General features: G+C 39.2%; 1 protein-coding gene across 1 annotated transcript in view; it reads right to left on the reverse strand.

Annotated features, from left to right (window-relative positions):
• Window positions 1–19994, reverse strand: part of TBCD (tubulin folding cofactor D) — a 134858-nt gene that overhangs the window by 28511 nt on the left and 86353 nt on the right. The window contains exons 24-30 of the mRNA XM_062010703.1: window positions 14533–14564; window positions 12418–12480; window positions 11956–12032; window positions 8929–9010; window positions 5343–5461; window positions 4835–4926; window positions 4090–4230 (exon numbers count right to left, since the gene is read on the reverse strand). Coding sequence (XP_061866687.1) covers window positions 4090–4230; window positions 4835–4926; window positions 5343–5461; window positions 8929–9010; window positions 11956–12032; window positions 12418–12480; window positions 14533–14564 — 606 coding nt within the window. The remainder of the gene's footprint in view (window positions 1–4089; window positions 4231–4834; window positions 4927–5342; window positions 5462–8928; window positions 9011–11955; window positions 12033–12417; window positions 12481–14532; window positions 14565–19994) is intronic.

The raw sequence follows: 19994 nt of genomic DNA on the forward strand, positions 1-19994 counted from the left end.
ACAGTATTTCCTTTCTTAAGAGATGGGCAGTACCACGGTAGATTCTCAACTGGTTACACCATGCTGCAGAAGACCAGAATCAGCACAGTCATCACATCAGTCACTCGTGGTCATGTTATCCTTTCTCAGGAATAACTTCTTATTTCAAAGGAAAAAAAGGGAATCTTTGAAAAGATGGTGTGAAAAGAAACACTCCTGTTTCTAATTTCCCAAACAAGCTGACAATAGTTGTCCATGCAATCTAAAACTGGGTGGGACATTTGTTGTAGTGGTAAAAAAGGTAAATTACATCATTTTTTCCTAAGCAGCTTAATACAAGTTTGGCAATCTTTCATCAAAGTGTGTTTTCTTAGTTTTTCATATAGTATCAGACTACTACATATTCATGTCTAACACCTGTAGACAAGTTGGACAAGTCCCAGCAACGATCTGTCAAAAGGAAAGTAAAATTTGCCTATGGAAAGTAAAGTTGGTTAAACTTTCCCACGATTCCATTAAAGAAAACAAAAATGACACGTCAAAGAGGAGGTGTCTCAGAGAAACAGCAATCCTCCCCATATCTCTGCATCTCAGTCAATGGCTTAGAAAAAACAGAGTGAAAAAACCATATCTGAGAGGCCCATGGAAGTATTTGGCAGCCAATAGTTTGCCATGAGAAAGGATTCCCCTTCCCCCTTTAATTTACATGTTTCTTGACTTGATTTTGGCTGACATTGCCAAAGAAACTTTAAAGAATCCAGTGCTGAAATCACACTTGAATTTAAAGGGGGTTGAGAATTTTATTTCCTAGGGATTTCTATGAAAGTTTCTACTTGTAGAGTTCTGGGTTTGAGTTAAGACACAGACAGAAGGGTTAACAACAGGTATGGGGAGCTTGAGAGCTGTCAGATGTGGAAGTTAACTTGAATACGTAGTTACACTTAGCCAGGTTCTTACCTGCTTCAGCATCTCTCCTAACTTTGAAAGCAAAAAGCTCAATAACTCTTCTTTCTCTGACTCCTCACTCTACACTATTGGTCTTGCATTTTCTTTCAGCTACACCTGTCTCTCATGTTTCCACATTCTCTCAGTTAGAGATCCATCTACAGCTCTCTTGCTTCTTTGCCAGCTGAAGGAGGAGAAATAAAGCCAAGCTCCTTCCTCCCTTGCGCAAGCTGGAATGACCTGCACTTGATCCTTGCTAGTTTGCATCTTTGTTTCCTCTCCTAAGCTGGAGATGTCAAACACACCTTCTCAATGATTTCTTGTCCTGTGTTATGATTTCCCTGTCATACGACAATTTTATCAAGCCCTACTGAAGGCTGAGGAGCTGGGTTTCATTACACAAAACAAGGAAAGTACAAACATAAATGCAGGCTGGTAAGAGCAGTCTCCATTATTTGCCCTGTGTACTGACCCAATACAGTTGTAAATATTGTCATGAAGTATCCTAAAAGAACAAGGCTGGTCAATTCAAAAAGTGCCCAGTGCTAACATGGCACAAAACATCTTTCTCCTACTGTGCACTGGAGAACTCATCACTTTGTGTTCAAATACAGAGTAGTTACAAATGGCTGCTGCAACTCACTGGAACTGAGGAGGTCTCAGTGACTGATAATGACTTGGTAGAGCACAAGCATTAAAGTTTGGCAGCAGTATAAACTACCCAAACATCACTGGCAATGAAAAGCTCTAACATGATACATGTTGCACAAAAAATGCACAGTCATAACTTTTACTCCTCCTTAAGACAACAGTTGGTTGTAAGGTGTGTTATAGTAACTCCTGTTCCTTATGGTCATTACAAACGTGCTTTGCAGTCCCTGCCCCTGTGTTCCAGCTGCCTAATAACCAATCCCAAAGAGAAGAATGATACTGTAATTAATCCTTCTCTTTTATTTAAGCAAATCTGGGGCTGTCAAATAGAATGATGACACTAAAGAGGGAGTAGGACAGAACTCTAAACCAGACATAACCAGATATTTGAGCCTAACAAAAAGTGCCCCAACTGACCCAGAGCACATTTGGCATCAAGCATTATTACACTGGATCTGAACAGGGATCAGCATGCTGAGGCTGGCTGCTGAGGCTGAATACAGCTAATGTGCCACATCTGTTTTGCTAGCAGCAGAGAGGAGGGAGGAAGCATGTGACTGAGACTGTGCTGGCCACAGAAAGAAGTATGATGGGCAAGGAGGAGCACACACCCTCCCCTGCAAGGCAGAGCTAACATCTCACCCACTGTGGCATTCCCAAGTCATCAATTAACATCACAGGTCACAGGCATCACTGGTGAGCTCTGCCAGCTTTGCTATAGCCACAACACAGCTAGTTTGGAGCCTTTCATTTCAGTAATCCTCTGTTCCCTCTCACCTGTTGAGCCTCAGCTGCCAGTTACAATATAGGAGATGCCACTCAAATTAAAGGAAATGATGTTTCATCTTCCTTTACTACTGTTGAAAACACCCTTCAAAGAAGTGGAGAGTGACTGAAAAAAATGTCTAAATCAGTTATTTCACAAGCACCCTGCAAGGATGTGAACGAAACTCCACACCAAGCCCTTCCTGTGACTCAGCACTGGTAGGAGCTTCTTAAACAAACTGGAAAAATAAGGATATCTTTTCAACAAAAAAATTCTGTCATACCAGTGCTTTTCAGCACAGCAAAACACTAGATATCAGGAATCAACAGGTTGTTCATATACAAATCCTGAACACAATTCTCTGTACCTTGAGATGCTTCATACAGCTGCCAGACAGGATAAATATCTATTACCACATCATTACCATACCATGCAAACACTATTACCACCACAGTTAAACAAGGATGATACAAATCTACACATAAAGTATCTCAACCCAACATACATCTGCATTATTTTCCAATTAAAATGATTAAGGCACTAAAATGAAGAAGCCTTTGTCAAAAACAGCATTTTGCTCCAATTGCCAACAACTAACAGACATCTAACATTAATTCATCACTTACATTTATCAATTAGTTTATGGATTAAGTGTTACCACTCTGAGCTTTAGACACAGCAACAAAATTGGCTTTGATTTTAAATCAGCAGATATGGACTTATTCCTGAATTCTGTTGATTTACTAATTTTATGAACAGGTACTATTTCAGCTGGGTATATTTATGCTCATAAATACAAGCAGAGAAGTATCCTGACAAGAGAGCCTGTACAGTTCCTGTATATTTCTCTACAGTCTGTATTTCAAATGGTTTCCTCACCCTGTAACTCTCTTTGGAATTCTACTGGGAAAAAATGAGTAACATGAAATTTTGGCTGTTCAAAGATTGCAGGAACTTCCAACCAGTAAATGATGTCACATCCCCAATGACACCTTTAGAATTTAAACATAAACCTTTATGGTTCATCAACTTAGAAATTGCCTTTTGTTACTGAAGGGATACAGACCATTCAGATGGATGTAACATCATATATTGGATCTTCTTTAATATATTAAGGGAAGTGTGAAAATTGAAGAATGTCACAAAAATCCAAGTGTTACAGCTTTTATCTTATACCCACAGACTCCACATCTGTAGATACATTCCTGCAGACTCATGATATCATTGTTCTTGCAATCTCCCAGCTGAAATCACTCTGTTTTTTAAAAACAGCCAGTACCACCAGAATTTTTTGCCCATCCCAGTAAGAGTCACGAGCCTCGACAACTTCTCACTGACACATTATGCAACTGCTCCCTCTCCTGGTAAAACATCCCCATGGCATGGAAGCACAGCAGGACAGTTCCACCAAGCAGGAGCGAATGGTGTTTCCAAGAAACAGGAGGAATGTTTTAAAGTCTCTGTACTTTTGAGAAATAAATATATTCCTGATATTCACTGAAAGAAAACAATGCCATCCACAAAATTCGAATACAGCTGAACTTCAGTTTAAAACACAGCAGCCCCATCTTCCTGACTTCCAAGGCGAGCAACAGTCAGCCTTTCGCTTTCTACTTCTCCCATAGTGAGTTTCTACCTATACTCAAACAAAAGCTTCTATCTCTAACAGGATTTGGAAAGATATGGATTTTCAGTTGGCCATCAAACATGACAGCTCAGCTGAAGTCTCAGTTTTTAAGGCATCTCACCATCCTCCAACATCTCCTCTGCTGTCGGTGGTGTAGTCGTTCACACCGCTGAGCAGCGTAGCATAAATCTGAGGAATGTTCTCTCTGCTGACATATTCTTCCTGGGATCCTTCTCCCTTGACACCTACTGTCTGGCAAATCCTTTAAAAAGAGAAAAAGGTGGGGGCAAAACCATAACACTAGAAAGGAGAAGCATTAAGATCAGAGCTTTGTTCTGCTGCCTGTCAAGTTCTGAATTCTTTTAAAACAAAGCAAGAAAGGCCTCATACACTGTGAACTGAATTTGATACTAACTAGTTTTTTTTATACTGAAGACATCCTTTTTTTTGCACTGTGGCATATAAACACAGAAAATGTTCCTACAGAGAAAAAGTACAATTCCTTGAAATCATTTTTATTAAGAAAGTGGAAAAAATAGATATTCTTCCTCCTCGCTACATCTCAGCCAACAGCAGCCCATAAGGGAGGAGATCTTTACAAATATACTTAGCTAACCAATTCATTGATTAAAAAAATATCAAATGCATCACCATTGGAGTTTGCTCCATCCTCAGATGTATGATAATGCTCTAAATATATATTAAATAATACAGATGTATTCTGTCCCTCACTAAAAATGTGTACATCAGTGTAACTGACTGCCAGAATCATGCTGCAAGCTCTCAAGGGAAAGCAGCATGAACAGGAGAAAGCTTCTACAGAAAGAATCAAAACAAGACAACAAAAATAAACATGATAAACATACTTTGCAATTGCTATTAAGGCATCTCTTCTAGATTCTGCAAAGCTCACAGTTGTAGAGGAAATTAAGGTAACTTTTCTCAAACCTTCCAAAACCTGAAAAAAGATGAAAATTGAGATATTGGAATCCAATGGATTATTTCTGATAAATGTTACATTTAGATTTCATGTTAAAATGAGCTCAATCACATATGAGAGCACCAAGCAGGCAACAGTGCTTGTTTTCTCACCAGGTCTTGCCAGCACATCTCACTTCTCCCTTTGGACAAACGTCCTGTAGCAAAGGGATAATTCAATCTCTGGCTTTTCCATTAATACTACTAAAGCAGGACTACATTTAAATTATCAGAATCCATGTCAAGCTCAACTCATGATGATTTTCTGGAGTTACTGTACATTAGAATCTAAACCCCTTTGCACAAAGACCTTTAATTACGATCATTATGACCATCACAGGTTTCATTCAAAGCACTCTGTGCCCTTGTCTCATTATGACAATCACATTTTCTCACCTGTCGGAACTTGCCCTTTAGTAGAAATCTTGGAAGGGCCCCAAGAGCCCTTGAAAAGCCACAACGAATCATTTCCTCTGAATTTTGCAGTTCTGAAATGTACTGTGTCAGCAGCTCCCCTACAGAAATATAGTTGCAGTGTGAAAAGCAGCTACCATAGAATTATCATTACATATCTGGTTAACAAAATATTAAAGGATGAAAAGATCCTCCAAACAGAGCAGCCAGAAAATGTAGTAATTCATTAAACTGACACACAGAATACCTTCCATTTCCTGCAGAAAAATCAAGTAAAACTTTAAGATGTTTACTGTTACAGGAATGAACTCTTGTTTTGTAGCTACAAAGTCAGCACCATTTTCTACATAGAGGAACACGTTCTCTTACATTTACAGGTTGTAATTTTCCATGATTAGACAAGTGGTGTGTGTTAGGAAAGAAAAGTCTCTGGATTTGTGAAGGTCAATTAGCCAACAGTTTTCCCCTAGAAAAGACTTAATTGGACTCAGGTTTTAAACACATGCACACAGAACCCACCTAAGCAATGAAATCATCTCATTTCACTTTTTATAGAGAGACAAAAGTAAAGCTGGGCTTTTCGTAGGAGAGAGCTCAAAAAGAAGCAAGCAGTGATGCTATGCTCAAATTCTGTTCATTGTTATGTGACAAAACAGGGATAATGGCTCTACAAACAGGCTGACCAAAGGCACAATAAGAAACTGAACTGGACACGGAGAAAGGAGGCTCAAAGGTGTAGCAAATACAGAGATGAAAATGAGGATGAATGAAAAGTCAGAACTCTACATATTTGCACTGTAGTTTTTATCACAGGCTTTACAGACAATACTTCCTTCACCAGATCATCAGCTACTCTATCAAACCCTTCTCCAAAATGCAGAGCAGAACAAAGTACTCCAGTAAAGCTTCTAGGAGTGACCAAGATAGCTGTAATTAACACAGCTCTGGTTCAGAAGGGAGAAAGGTGGTCTTTTTAGTTGCTTTACTGAACACACACTTTGTAATCCTCAGAGAATCAGCAGATCCAAGGAAGACTACATTACTGTGCCATTGCTTACTGTCATGTAAATGATTGAGCAATATTTGCTAGAGGAAGAGAGAACAGTTACCATAAGAAACTAAACATTAATCATAACTCATGACTGCCTTTTTCTGGTTTGGGTTTCTTTTTAATCCCTGTGCAATCAGCAGGCCTCAACTAGTTCCTTCCATCAGGGAACTAATTCCCTGTCCAGAGGTTAGCAATATCTTCATAGAAGCTCATCGATCATTTAAAACTTTCCAAACCACTGCAGTGTAAGACAGTCTTGAGGCCACAGAAAGATGCAACACTTGCCTAGACAGCAAGATGATCTTAGACAGTGAGACTGTGTCAGTCTTCCCCTTGGTTGATATAAATTTGAGATTGACATTTTAGCCAAATGACATAAAATTAAGACATGAGAACTAGCAAATGAGCAGCTCTTTACTGATGACTACCTAGTAATTATACTAGCCAGGGTAATGCACATTTTAATAATCTTCTAAGAGTCTTCAGCCTCAAAGTAACATGGCTTATAAAGTGTCTGTGATTTTAATTCAACACAGCCCATCTTGAAAGAACATTAAAAGAGAAAGTCATCAAAACCAAAGAACACCAGAAGACAGAAAAAGTAAAACAAAGAAAAGGTGAAAACAAAAAGAGGCAAAAGAAGCAACTGAATAGAATCATGGTCTTATATGGACAGATTCAGAATGCTGAATCACTGAAGGATCTTTGATTTGTATTTTCATTTTAATGTGAAGTCACATTGAAACACTGGCTAAACTTTTCTTGATCATGTTTAGACTTGCTTTAACTGACTTGTCTAAGGCACCTGGCCTTGTCACTGAATGTCTTCTCCAACTGTAGTTTCCACACATATATGTGTACATCAGACATTATGGGGAGGATTTTTAGTAGTGGATTTCAGTCCCAGAACATACAGAACTTAATGGTCATGAAATGTAAGCTTTTTACTGGCACACAGAGGAAAATGCACTTTTTTTCCTTTTAAAAGATGCTTGCATGCACAATAGCACTTTTGTTACCATGTGTGGAAGAGGCTTTAAGAGTAGTACAAGCCCAAATAAAAGCATAATCAAGACAGAGTTGCCTAGAGATCTTTTAGAACAGAAAAATTTCCAACTCTCAGTTCTATTCTCTGAATCATTTCAGAGTCTGATGAAAAATTTTGCCTGTACCTACAAATCTGATTTATCGTGTCCCTAGATCATCATGGATACATCACCATGATTCCTTCAAGCACAAGACAGATGAAAAGTTAACCTAGAATCCAGAAAAGAACAATTCACAGGCATCTAAAAAACTAGAACATCAGAACAGCTGCAGCCATCTATTGCATGTTTGTCTAGGAGATACTCTCTCCCTCTTGACTTTGACATCTGGATGAGTCAAGCTTTTACAGAAGCTTGAAACGTCATCCTTAGATTAAATGTGACCTATTAACCTTTCAACTAATTTTTAGCTTACCTTCTCTGATTTTGCACTGTCTGCTCCTGCACACAATGTTCTGTTTTTACCAAACACTACCTGCTCCTGAGGTTGTATTGTCCTCAGTACTGTATCACCTCTTCCCATGCTGCCCACAAAAAATGCAGGCAAGCAGTGTTTTGGGACTTTAAAAAACAACAATATAGAGATTTATCAACATAGAAAAGATTTAAAAATCAAGATAGAATGCTTTTACATGTCAGTCATAACATCTTTGGGGCACAGACTGCGTGTTACTACACGTGACCAGGTTCATTATGGGAACTACCATTACAGAAACAAATCATATTCTGTTTATCTGATTTAGGAATGACTTAGTAATGGCAAGAACAGGAAAACAGACCATTATTTTGTTAGGTATGTGTAATTTTAGTGTCATATTTAGAAACATAAGAACATAAATGTTGTTATTCTTAAAATATCTACCTATGCAAGCCAGCGATCTGTCTCTGAAGGACATGAAACAACTGATACTTGAAAGGTCCAAGAAAGCCAGTACAAAAAAAAAAGATGTTGATTCACAGATCTCTCACAACAGCTGAAGCTTACTGCTGTACCACTCATCCAAATCCAGACAGATATGGTTTCATATGAGCACTTACAAGAACTCCGGGTGTCCTTGTTATCTTTCTCTTCTGATGCCTAACCAACTCTTCTTTAAGTCAGCCACAATCTCTGGCAAACAGTTAGTCAAAATATGGTGTGAAAATTCCTCATTTCATGATCATTTAGGGTTTGCCACAAACACATATTCTTTGCTTCTTTATTTTACAGGATGGGATACAAATATGGGATACAAATGTTCTTCCTAATACTCATTATTATGGTACCTTGCATTGATCTCGCAGTCTCAATCAAGTGAAACCTCAGAGACAATTCCAAGACTTTCAGCTGGTTTTATCATTCCTTCCTGAAGCATTTTAAAACCCTTTAAAATCACTGATGCTCCTCCCCCATTCCTTCTATCCAATACCTCCAAAGTGCAAGTTAGGTGCAGCCCAACACTTTGTGCCTCTGTTCAACATGAGTCATTACCCTGCAGAGCTGGATCAGCTTCTCCATTTTCATTGATGTAATACTCATTGCACAGCGCAGCCAGTGCAGAGACTGTTGACTCCTGCAACAAAGGCAGAACTGTGAAGTTGGTCATACTTTATGATAGCTGTGCTTAGAATAAATAGGTTAAGGAAAAAAGGAGTGGATTTTGTTTTAAATCATTGCCTTCAGCTACTGACATTTGCATTCTATTTCTTCCAAACACTGGTTTAAGAACAGTTGAACACAGATTTTTATCTATGTAAGGAAAAAAGATTATTCTCTTATGTCTTCAGAAGTACCAGTAAGCTAAATTTATATTTAAGACATTACTACTAATGTATCAACTGTACTTTCAAGCTCAGCTGAAAGACTTTCAGGATGGCTCAGTAGTGGAAAATACAGAAGTCATTATTTCACCTTCAATATACAGAATCCCAGATTGGTAAGAAACAAACCACATTTCCCCAGAAGATATAGAATGGAAACACAGAAAACACATCACAGATTGAAGGTTATAAACAAAATATCCCCTTATCACAGTCCTGGTGTCTCAATTGGTGTAGAAAAGGACTGAACCTCCTCATCTTCAGAGTGGTTTCAGCCACCAATACACAAAACTAATGCAGCTGTTTCAAAAAGCAGGTAACAAACTGTCTCATAAAATTTATAGTTTAATTGTACTTTTCAGTTACTAATATCATGCTGACCAAAAGTGTAATAAATTTGAGAGTGTACAAAAGCTATGCACTGCTCACTCCACGTTAATACTTGTTAATACTCATGCTCTGCAGGTAGAAGAAATCTGAAATGGTTACGCAGGAATCCCACACAGCCTATTCATTCTACCCTCAAGGACACCTCAGACTTGTTCTCTATGCAGAATCAAGGACTTGAAAGAAAACCAGCATTCATCTAAATAATATACTGATTACCAGACATTACAGTATCAAAATATAGAATTATCTAATTGCTGTAGATTGCAGAATGCTTTGGGTTGGAAGGTCACCTTTAAAGGTCACCTAGTCCAACCTCCCTGCAATGAGCTACAGCAGGTTGCTCACTTTGTAAAAAGAATGCTTTTCACCTTAAATGCATGAAGTTACATTGGAAGAATATACTGTATATGTCAGGGGAAAAAACTGGCTTTTTGATGTCTTAAGCATTGCACTTAAAATAATTTCTCTGACTTGAGTCCTGTACACAGAGACATACACTGCTCAATGCTAATGAACGTTAACCAAACAAGTACAAATTCTCTGAAGCCTATAGTAAATTCTTTTAAGCTTGGTGTAGAAGTTCCAGTGCTAAGACATACAAAACCTCTTTGAATAAATTCCTAATGCCTAAAGAATATTCCAAGAACTCCCAATTCCTTCTTTTAATTTTCTTCAGTGATCCAGGTACATTCCAGTCTGCTCTAACAAGGAAGGCTTTAAAAGGTGAGCTAACAGATACTTGTTTTTTACCTTATTTTTAAAAGCTAATAAAATTGTTATATTCAAATATAATAAGTTCTAAGCTCCAACAGGGTAGACAAAAACTGTCACTGTAATTCGGTAGGGCCTTTCAGAGGGTGAGATAAAACTGTTACTCAGGAAAATGATGGCTAATAACTGGAGGTGTGAAGATCATGTACACAAAATAGCAAGAAATGCATGCACCAATGAACTTAATATTCAGAATTAAGAGTAGCTCAAGTATCCAGTAAAATGATTTTCAGCAGAGTTTAATGGAAAACTTAAGCATATTGCTCTGGATAACTCTGGTTGATCACACCAATGTTCTCACAGTTAACAAGTGCCTTCAGTACACCAGGCCTGAGGACATCATCTAGAGACTCTTTTTAATTCTCACAAAAGTTCTCTGAAACTCCCTAAATCAACACAAACTTACACATATCAAAACAAACATAAAAAACCCTGTCAACAGCAAGTAGCTCCAGGGAACCACCAGAGACTTCTCACCACTGTCAGCCCAGTGCCTGTCCACTACTGTGTGGAGGTGCACATACAAGAACAACTGTGCTGCCAGTCAGTGGGATCTCGACCGGCTGGAGAGTTGGGCACAGAGGAACCTGCTGAGGTTCAACAAGGACAAGGGCAGAGTCCTGCAGCTGGGAAGGAACAACCCCCTGCACCAGGACAGGCTGGGGGTGACCTGCTGGAGAGCAGCTCCAGGAGAGAGACCTGGGAGTGCTGACTGATAATAAGCTAAATATGAGGCAGCAACATGCCCTCGTGGGCAAGAAGCCAATGGCAGCCTGGGGGCAGCAAGAAGTGTGGGCAGCAGGGCCAGGGAGGTTCTGCTCCCCCTCTGCTGTGCCCTGGTGAGGCCTCATCTGGAGTCCTGGGGCCAGTTCTGGGCTCCCCAGCTCAAAAGGGACAGAGAAGTGCTGGAGAGAGGCCAGTGCAGGGACACCAAGATGATCAGGGGACTGGAGCATCTTCCTTCTGAGGAAAGGCTGCCAGGAACTGGGGCTGTTTATAGTCTGGAGAAGAGGAGACTGAGGGGGGAGCTTGTTAACATTTATAAATATCTAAAGGGTGGGTGTCAGGAGGCTGGGACATCCCTCTTTTCTATAGTAGATAGTAACAGGACAAGGGGTGATGGGATGAAGCTGGAACACAAAAAGGTCCACTTAAATATAAGAAAAACCTATTTCCCTGCTCAGGTGAGGGAGCCCTGGCCCAGGCTGCCCAGGGAGGGTGTGGAGGCTCCTTCCTTGGAGGGCTTCAAGACCCACCTGGACACGTTCCTGTGTGACCTGATCTAGGTGACCCTGCTTCTGCAGGGGGTTGGACTGGATGATCTCTAAAGGTCCCTTCCAACCCCACCATTCTGTGACTCTATGAACCTTTGTGGGAGCTCTTCAGGTATTAATCAAAAAGGTCCATTTGAATTTTGAGGAACTCAAAATATTCAAGAACCATTTAGACTCCATGGAAAATAATCTACCAAAGGAAAGCAAACCCATTTTCTATTATGTATATAATGTGACCACATGAAGAAGAAGAACTGTTATACCTTTACATGCTGTCGTGCAGCACTTGAAACAAGGGGAAGACTTCTTAGACTGTCATTTATTAGCCACTGCCAGCCACCTGAAACAGCAAGGAACATAAATGGTACCAATTTTCTTACTTTATGAACTTCAACATTCTCTGTTCTATTTTTTACAAAGACTAGCAATTAATTTCTGTGGTTTTTTTTCCAAAATGAAACAGGTTGTGACTCCCAATTAGCACAGCTCTTCTGGCTTGGTTTGCAGGGTTTGCTTTGCACAAACACCATGTCCAGAAACACTGAAAACTCAGTAGGGAAAAAAAATGCACTTACCCTCTGCTGCAGTATTTGTGTCTCTTTTTGATATTGTTTTGTTAGGCCACCCAATCTTGCTGATCTCTCACTTTTTTGAGAAACAGTTCTTTAATGCTTTAGCTGAATGAGTAACTGAGATAACAGGAGGTTGTTTAACAAATGACATACCGATTACTGGGTCTCCTCTAAATGGCATTTTTGATAGTGACAACTTCTCAATTAAAGTGCAGACTGTAAGAAAACAAATTTGATAACTGGATAAATCAAAAGAGCAATTTTGAAGACAAAACCACACCAAGTGACATCAGCATTAATTTTAAATGGAAGAAAATCTGCAAGTACAAGTCAAAAATAAGTGAATTTAAAACTAAAAAGGAAATGACACTGGTGATTCTTACATACACAAAAAGTTACCATGCAGAAACTGCTCTCTGACATGAGTCATCATGTGAATCCATTGTTTGTGGGTATGGTTTTTCCTCCTCTGCCATTTAAGGTGCATGTGGACATATCAGCCTGGCTTCTGTTTCTACACCAGTCTCTATATGGGTGATAGTATCCACTCAAGGATAACATCAAAAACTATTCAAATATCTATGAAAGGTCTTCCCACTTCCTATTAGCATTTTTTTGGACCTTCAAAGACTGGTCTCTGTTCACTGCACAAAGCTGGGGGGTATAAAATTGGATGCAGTTTTATTTCCTTTGATATTTGGAATACAAGAAAATGTCCTTTATAGAATTCAATCTTTATTATTTTAAATCTATAAACTTAAATGAGTTCTGAGCTCACAAAACCACTTTGAGATTGGTATTTTTTGTTGTTTCAAGGCTGTTTTGGGGAATAGAGATTAACACAGTAAACACTTTAAACTTTTACCATACAATTGACTGCACTGCTCAAAGGAGAACTGAGAGCTCAGAGGATACAGTATCTTTCATCTCCTGGTGATAAGTTCAAATAAAACTGAGTGGTACACATCTGTACTCACTAACTGGGTGCTTTAGGGTTGCTGAAGGTTGGTGGAGAGAGGGAAGAGAACAGAACAAGATACTATGTGATGCCACCTTTTTGTTTTCTTCTCCTACAACTTAATCTTTGCATCTTACACAGCTCATCATCTTCTTCATTTATAATCAACTTAATGAGCTCAAAATATGAATTCAGCCCTTGCTATGGTAATGTCACACAATTAGGCTCTCTGTGCTCAAACTCCATTCAATACTGTATGTCATCTTTGTTCTAGCATTTATTCACAGACAAGTTAAGTACAACATAACTAAACCCAAGTCTCAGGGTTCCCACCTTAGCTCTCTGCACTTCGTTATGGTCTATTGTGGTTGAGATCACCATCTTCGTTAGATGTGCAGGCCATCTGTAGAACATTTTCAGTTCTTCTCTGATTCCACTTAAACAGTTGTATCATGCCAAAATACTGTCATTTCTATTTCCCCAAAATGATGAAATATTCACCTGCTTGAAAGCTAAAATGCATCTAACTAAAATGTACCTATTCTTTCAACCTGTACTATCATAGCACAAGCATGTAAACTCATTCAAAGATTGCAAAAATCCTCTTCATCCCTTCTATGTGATCACTCTTCCATCTTGCTACTGAAACTCCTTTATGCACTAAGTTTGGATGACTTCACATCTTCAAAGCCAGAATCTGCTACGTACCGCTTCCTTCATTCACCCATGAGCAGGAAACACAAACTGGCATCATTTCCTTATCCACTCAGGTTTCCTGGATGGGTATGTTTTCCTGTAATGCCTTTTTACAGTGGTTCTGTATATAACAATCTGCAAAATCCACGTGAACAACTCATCACCTTTTCTGTGACACCAGCCTTGCCACAAACTGTTGTTTATATGGGCTTTACTCTTCACCTTTGCACACATAGGTATTATGATACAATCATTAGCTGCATGATGGCATCTGCATTAGTGGACAGATCATATCTCTTCTGGAGAGGAATATGAGTAAATGAAAGAAGCCAACTCAACCCTGAAGAAAGTGCAACAATGGAAGGAGAGAATGTGTAACACAAACCAAAGAACTATCTCCAGCTCTCACACAAACAGGGTTATTCATAAGTGTGCAACCAATGCTCAAGTGTATCTGTCCTCTGATTGGCCTCCAAACTTTGGGTTTTGTTAGCTACTGGGTACACTTTATTTATGCATTCCACACAATATATGCAAAATAAACTGGAAAAAAATGAACAGAAGAATTAATTACTGTGTATTTTCTGCCTTCACACCACAGCTGTGATACTTACCAGCTGGTCTCATCAGTTCTCCACCTAAACCCCTGCAAAACAGAAACAGAGCCTTCAGAGAAAAACCTATCACAAGCAATCCAAGTGCATTGCCTAGTGAGGAAAAAAAACCCCACTCAAAACTACTTTGGAATGAAACCAGATCACAAAACACCAGCAGTCTTGTATTTGACCAACTCTAAAAATGTGACCAGCATGATTTATACAAAACCTTCCCGAAGATTTAACTTTCTTCTTGCAAAAATGGGGCCCCAACCTTTCTAATTTTTAATGTGAGTAATAAAAGCCTGTCAAGTCCATTCTGCTTTCCTTTTCACTTGCTTCAGAAGCATCCCACACCTGTAGGAACTGCCACAGGACTTTTCAGACACAGCCTCTGTGAGCTTCCCACTTTCACAACTGAAAAGGAATTAAAAGCAATTCTTAAACAAAATCTTAATCTCTGGAAAATTAAATAGAAACTTAATTTACCAGCTCTCATTTTCACAAATATTAACTGCCTTACTTGCCTGGCAAAGTCTCTCACCTTTCTCTCTTCACTCTCTCCTTCCCTTCTAAAGCTCCCTCCCAGGTGATTTCACATTCATCACCACAATCCAGGGGTTAAAAACTTCCAACACATCAGAAAAGGGAGAGAAACAAATGGCTCAAGATGGCCTCACCAGCTCACATCTCATGCTTATCCAGCCCAGTTATTTTGCCTGAACACCGGCCTGGCCACTGAGCACTAGGAAAAGAAAGTCTGAACTGGGCACAAAGTGGGGAGAGGGAGAAGTGGAGTGTGTTGGTGATGGCAGAGCCTGCTCCCATTCTTTAGCCTCTAATGTCTCTGGGCTCACAGGCATCTCCTCACCCCGTTGAGCAACGTTTGCTGTGAGCACTGCTTGGAGTGTTCTGCTTGGTGTCACCCTCTGTGGCTTCACTTTTCCATTTTATGAACCTTTGACCCCTGCCCTTCCTTTAGATATTTCTTCCCTCAACTCCTTATCCTTGTCTCACTTCACTTCTGCTGGAATATTTCTTCCCTGAGGTGTGCCAAATCCTTAATCATCTGTTTGCATGGCCATGCTCTGGCACAAAAGACCAGCAACGGAGGAGAACAACAAAGGCTTTTTTGTTTATTTGCTTCAATGTTGGGGTTTCCTTAAAAAAAAACACCCATTTTTCTTCCCTCCTTTTCTCCTCCCTCCCTACAGTAAAAGTAGTAGCTATACTCAGAAGGCAAACTTATCCACCCCAACAACTCTTGGCACTTTGGGCTCCAATTTACCCTTTTATATGAGCTTTAAAAGCCTAAACGTTTTAAACAAGTTTTTCCACACCACGTGAGCAGGTGCCTCCTGTAACATGCGCTGGGTTTTTGACTGCTCAACATTTTTATTGGCTTTTCAGGTAATGCAGAGATGCCAACTCCATAATATTCACATTTGCCACACATCAGCACTTCCTTTAATTGGGAAACTTATGATTTTGACAATCAATAATAATAGATAGGTTCAACGTAATAATCCACAGCTCAGCTTATGATTGTAGGAAGCAAGCACTGATTCCACATCCCCAAGCTGATAAGGTCTTTGTATTATCTACCCCACTTTCCTGCCATGTTGTCTGTTCTCCAGCTTTTAAAAAAATTACATTAGAAAACAAAGAAGTGAAGCAAGGAGTCAGGATACCATCAGAAATAAAAGAATGACAGAGCAAGGCTTGCTTCCTCTTAAACATTTCTTTTCCTTATTTTGTCCTCACCCACTCCATGATTTTGTCTGTTGTCTTACTGCAAATGAGCATAAAATAATGATCCTGTAAATTTGTTTGGTGTGCAACAGAGTCTGCTGATGCAAGGATTCAGATATGGACTTCTGTTCAAACTACAAAGCAAGAACTGAGTCATAAAGGCTGCTCTTCTCCACTTCTTCACACTGCCAATAAGGAAGTCAGGCCACTTAAAGCTACTCTTATGTTAATAATTCAACAGCTATCCCTTCCTTTGGCATTACATCAACTCAATTTAATTTCAGAGTTCAGAACTTCACTGAGGATTGCTGTCCCTGTGCAAGAACGAGAAGTGATGACAGTGATTTGCATAACAGGATTTCCACGTAACACAGGGACTATAATCAAATCCATCTTTGAAGGGACTGCGATACCACGAGTTCTCTGCACAACTCCTCAAGTCATTTCTTGCCTAGACATCATGGGATGTCCATTAATACATTTGAAATTTTGCCCCTTTCCACAGCTCACACACATTTCCACTTCAAGAAGTGAGAATTCTATCGTAACCGTAGATCTTTCCTCAGCCAGTGTTTAGTTTGTCAAACACGATGCACATCTTTCTATTAACTTTATCTCACTCTACAGGATTTCACTAAATTAAAAAGATACGGATCTACCTAATTCAGAGATGCTGAATTTTGCTGTACAGTCACTATTCTCTCTTTTTTCTTCCAAAGACACATCCACAAGTTGCATCACATTGTTAGATGTACCTGTTTCAAGGTTTAATTATTAGGTTCAATTTGTAAATTGACTGATGCAGCGCCCAGGCTCCACGCACTCCTAAGCATTCCTTCCTAGGTGCAGCTCCCCAGCACTGCTTTCCTCCTAGAAACATCTTAGGATGAGTCACAATTTAAGGAAAATATAATAAAAATAGAGAATCCCTTGCAGAACAGATGCATTAGGATCACTGACCCAAGAATGCTGGTATCTGTTATGCAGGCCTGAATCAGAACCAGTGACAGTGCTGTGTTAGTGCAAGTTCAAGGTATTTTGTTGGATTCTTTTTAATTACTTAAAACCTGATTTTTGTAAGAAGTTCACAGTTCCACTTTAAGATTATAAAAATAAATAACTGAAGTTGAATAACTTCAATTTAGTTCAGTGTAGTTCAGTTGAATAACTGAAGTTATTCAACTTCAGTTATTCAACTGAACTACACTGAACTAAATACATTCTCATAAACATCTGAATCTGAAGTTAAAACTGCTGGAATAGGAAGAGATTCAATTGCAAATGCTCAGTTTCCAGGAGGTCAAGCACACCTGCTGAACAAGTACTTTCATCTCTATATGAATAGTAATCAATAATTTTCCATGGGAACTGCTTGTCCCAAATGGAATGGAGGTATTTTTTAGGCTGTACACTTCCTGGGCTTTGGAAGTACAAATGGCTTTATCACAAAGTACAGAGGAAGAAACAGATACCTTTGAGCAGAGATGAAAAAGCCTGTGTATTTAATAAAGCTCTTATTGTCATCCCTTGAAGATGTGAGGAATAAACTATAGTAAGCTGACAACATTTAATTTTAGGTTACTGTAAATTCCTACACTGACTGTACCCATTCTGTATTCTAACACTGGAAGAGGTGAAATGCTGGTTCTGTGGAAGTAAGTTTTCTCAGTGACTTCAGTTAGTAGCAAAACAATTTTATCTTATAACTCTTCAGAACATAGAACAATCTCCTCAAATCATCATGCTACTGGATGCAAGAATTCTACTGGAAGAATTGTTAAGATCAGCTTTGTTGCAAGGGTGGAATTATTTGCTGATGAAGTTAATATGCCTAAGAGACTCTTTTAGGTAGATGACTGCCAAGAAACTGATTTGCCCTGAAACCATCAAGATTAGTTGCAATCTTAAAGGTCTTTGAAATGAGATGAGTTTCTCTTTTGCCTAGCACCTGTCAACACCTACAGGCTATCTTCCTCTTTTGGAGAAGCTGAATTCTGCAGATGTCCAGCTTACATCAACTACTATTCTAGAAACCTAAAATTGCTCATCTCACACAGCTGACCCTGTAATACATGCAGCCAGTCTCTTCATATGTTACAAGAATGAGCTCAGAGCAGAACTTGACATGCAGCACATTGCATTAACTGAATCACCCAGTGTGGGAGTCGCTAACAAGCACTGTGCATCCTGCTCCATCCAGCTCTGATGGGAACCCTGAAGGCCCAATAAATAGAACATTTGCTGAAATCCACAAGTGCAGTGCAACTATCTGGAAGAGGTCCAGCATATCTATCTGCAGCACTTCCACATCCATCCCTAAATTATCTTGTTACACAACTCTGTGTATTAAGACCTACGTTACCAGGCACAGAAGTAGCTACAAGAAAGGAGGCAAAAACCCATCAGCCTGAACATCCATTCAGGTGAATATTCACACAAAAATCTTACCTCAGTTGATGAATTTCTAAAGAATCTTAACAGAAATACTATTGAAGCAGTACTAAAAATACTTTTTTCTTGATTTTTCACCTTGGGATGTAGTACAAAGTCTTAGATGAACTACAGGGATATATCTGCTACCAAGAAAAAGACACTAACCGTGCTGGTTCAGTGGGAGCATGACACGAATCGTGCTGACCATTAATACTACAGTTAAACTGGCAGACTGACTTCCTATCCCAAGTAAGACAGCTTAAGGCTACAGACACCACAAAGTGTTGTCTTGGGTTTTTACAGATAACATTTAAAGCAAATAAAATACAGCTCAGTTTTTACAACTGTATAACCCATACAGCACAAAACAGGCCCAAAAGACAAATACTCTGTTTAAGCACCATAGTTTGCATATAACTTGCTATAACTAGTGCCCATTTAATCCAGAAAACCAGACTCACTGTGCAATACTCAACTGGAAGTGTACATGCAAATGCTTAAACCAACAAGCTCCTCAAGACAAACGGGTGCATCAAATGTGTCAGAACCAAGACTAATGGAAGGAAGTACACGCTGATGTGCCCAGGCTTGCATTCTCCTTTTTCAGCATAGTATGGTAAACCCAGAAAAGGACTTACACAGGAAGACACAAAGATGCTTGCATTTTAAAAACAAGTGAATACAGTAGAAACTAAGACTTTCTACAACCAACAAATTTGACTGCTTCAAGTACATATATATATATATATATAACAATAGAGACTGTGCAGTATAACTCAAAACTTGGACAGCATCCTGTGTGAGGATAACACACAGTCACCATTCCCCATCAGGGTACAAGAGCTGCTAAATAAAGGAAGGTCTCCACTACAGCACTTTGGCTTTATCTTGTTTTGACTTGGGGTCCTTATGGATTCAGTGGAACCCTAAGCATTAGACAACCAAGAAACTCGTGACTTGTTTTCCAGCTTGCAATTTCTAAATTGCTACTTTAAAAGAAAATAAGAGAAATTAAACCATTTTTACACTTCAGCTCCTTTTCCCTTTCTTACAAGCCAACATAATTTCTGAAAACAGCTTGACCAAAGCATTAAAATCCATTTGATGTGTTCCTGTGTGACCTGATCTAGGCAGATCTGCTTTAGCAGAGGGGTTGGACTAGATGATTTTTAGAGGTCCCTTCCAATCCCTACCATCCTGCAATTCTGTGATTTGGTCCCTAAAAAGACAGCTATTTTGTCAAGAAGTGAAAGCAAAATATCTAATAAACAGTTGAGACATATGCCCTTATTTTT

Source organism: Colius striatus, chromosome 18 (genome assembly GCF_028858725.1).
Source record: "Colius striatus isolate bColStr4 chromosome 18, bColStr4.1.hap1, whole genome shotgun sequence".
NCBI lineage: Eukaryota > Metazoa > Chordata > Aves > Coliiformes > Coliidae > Colius > Colius striatus.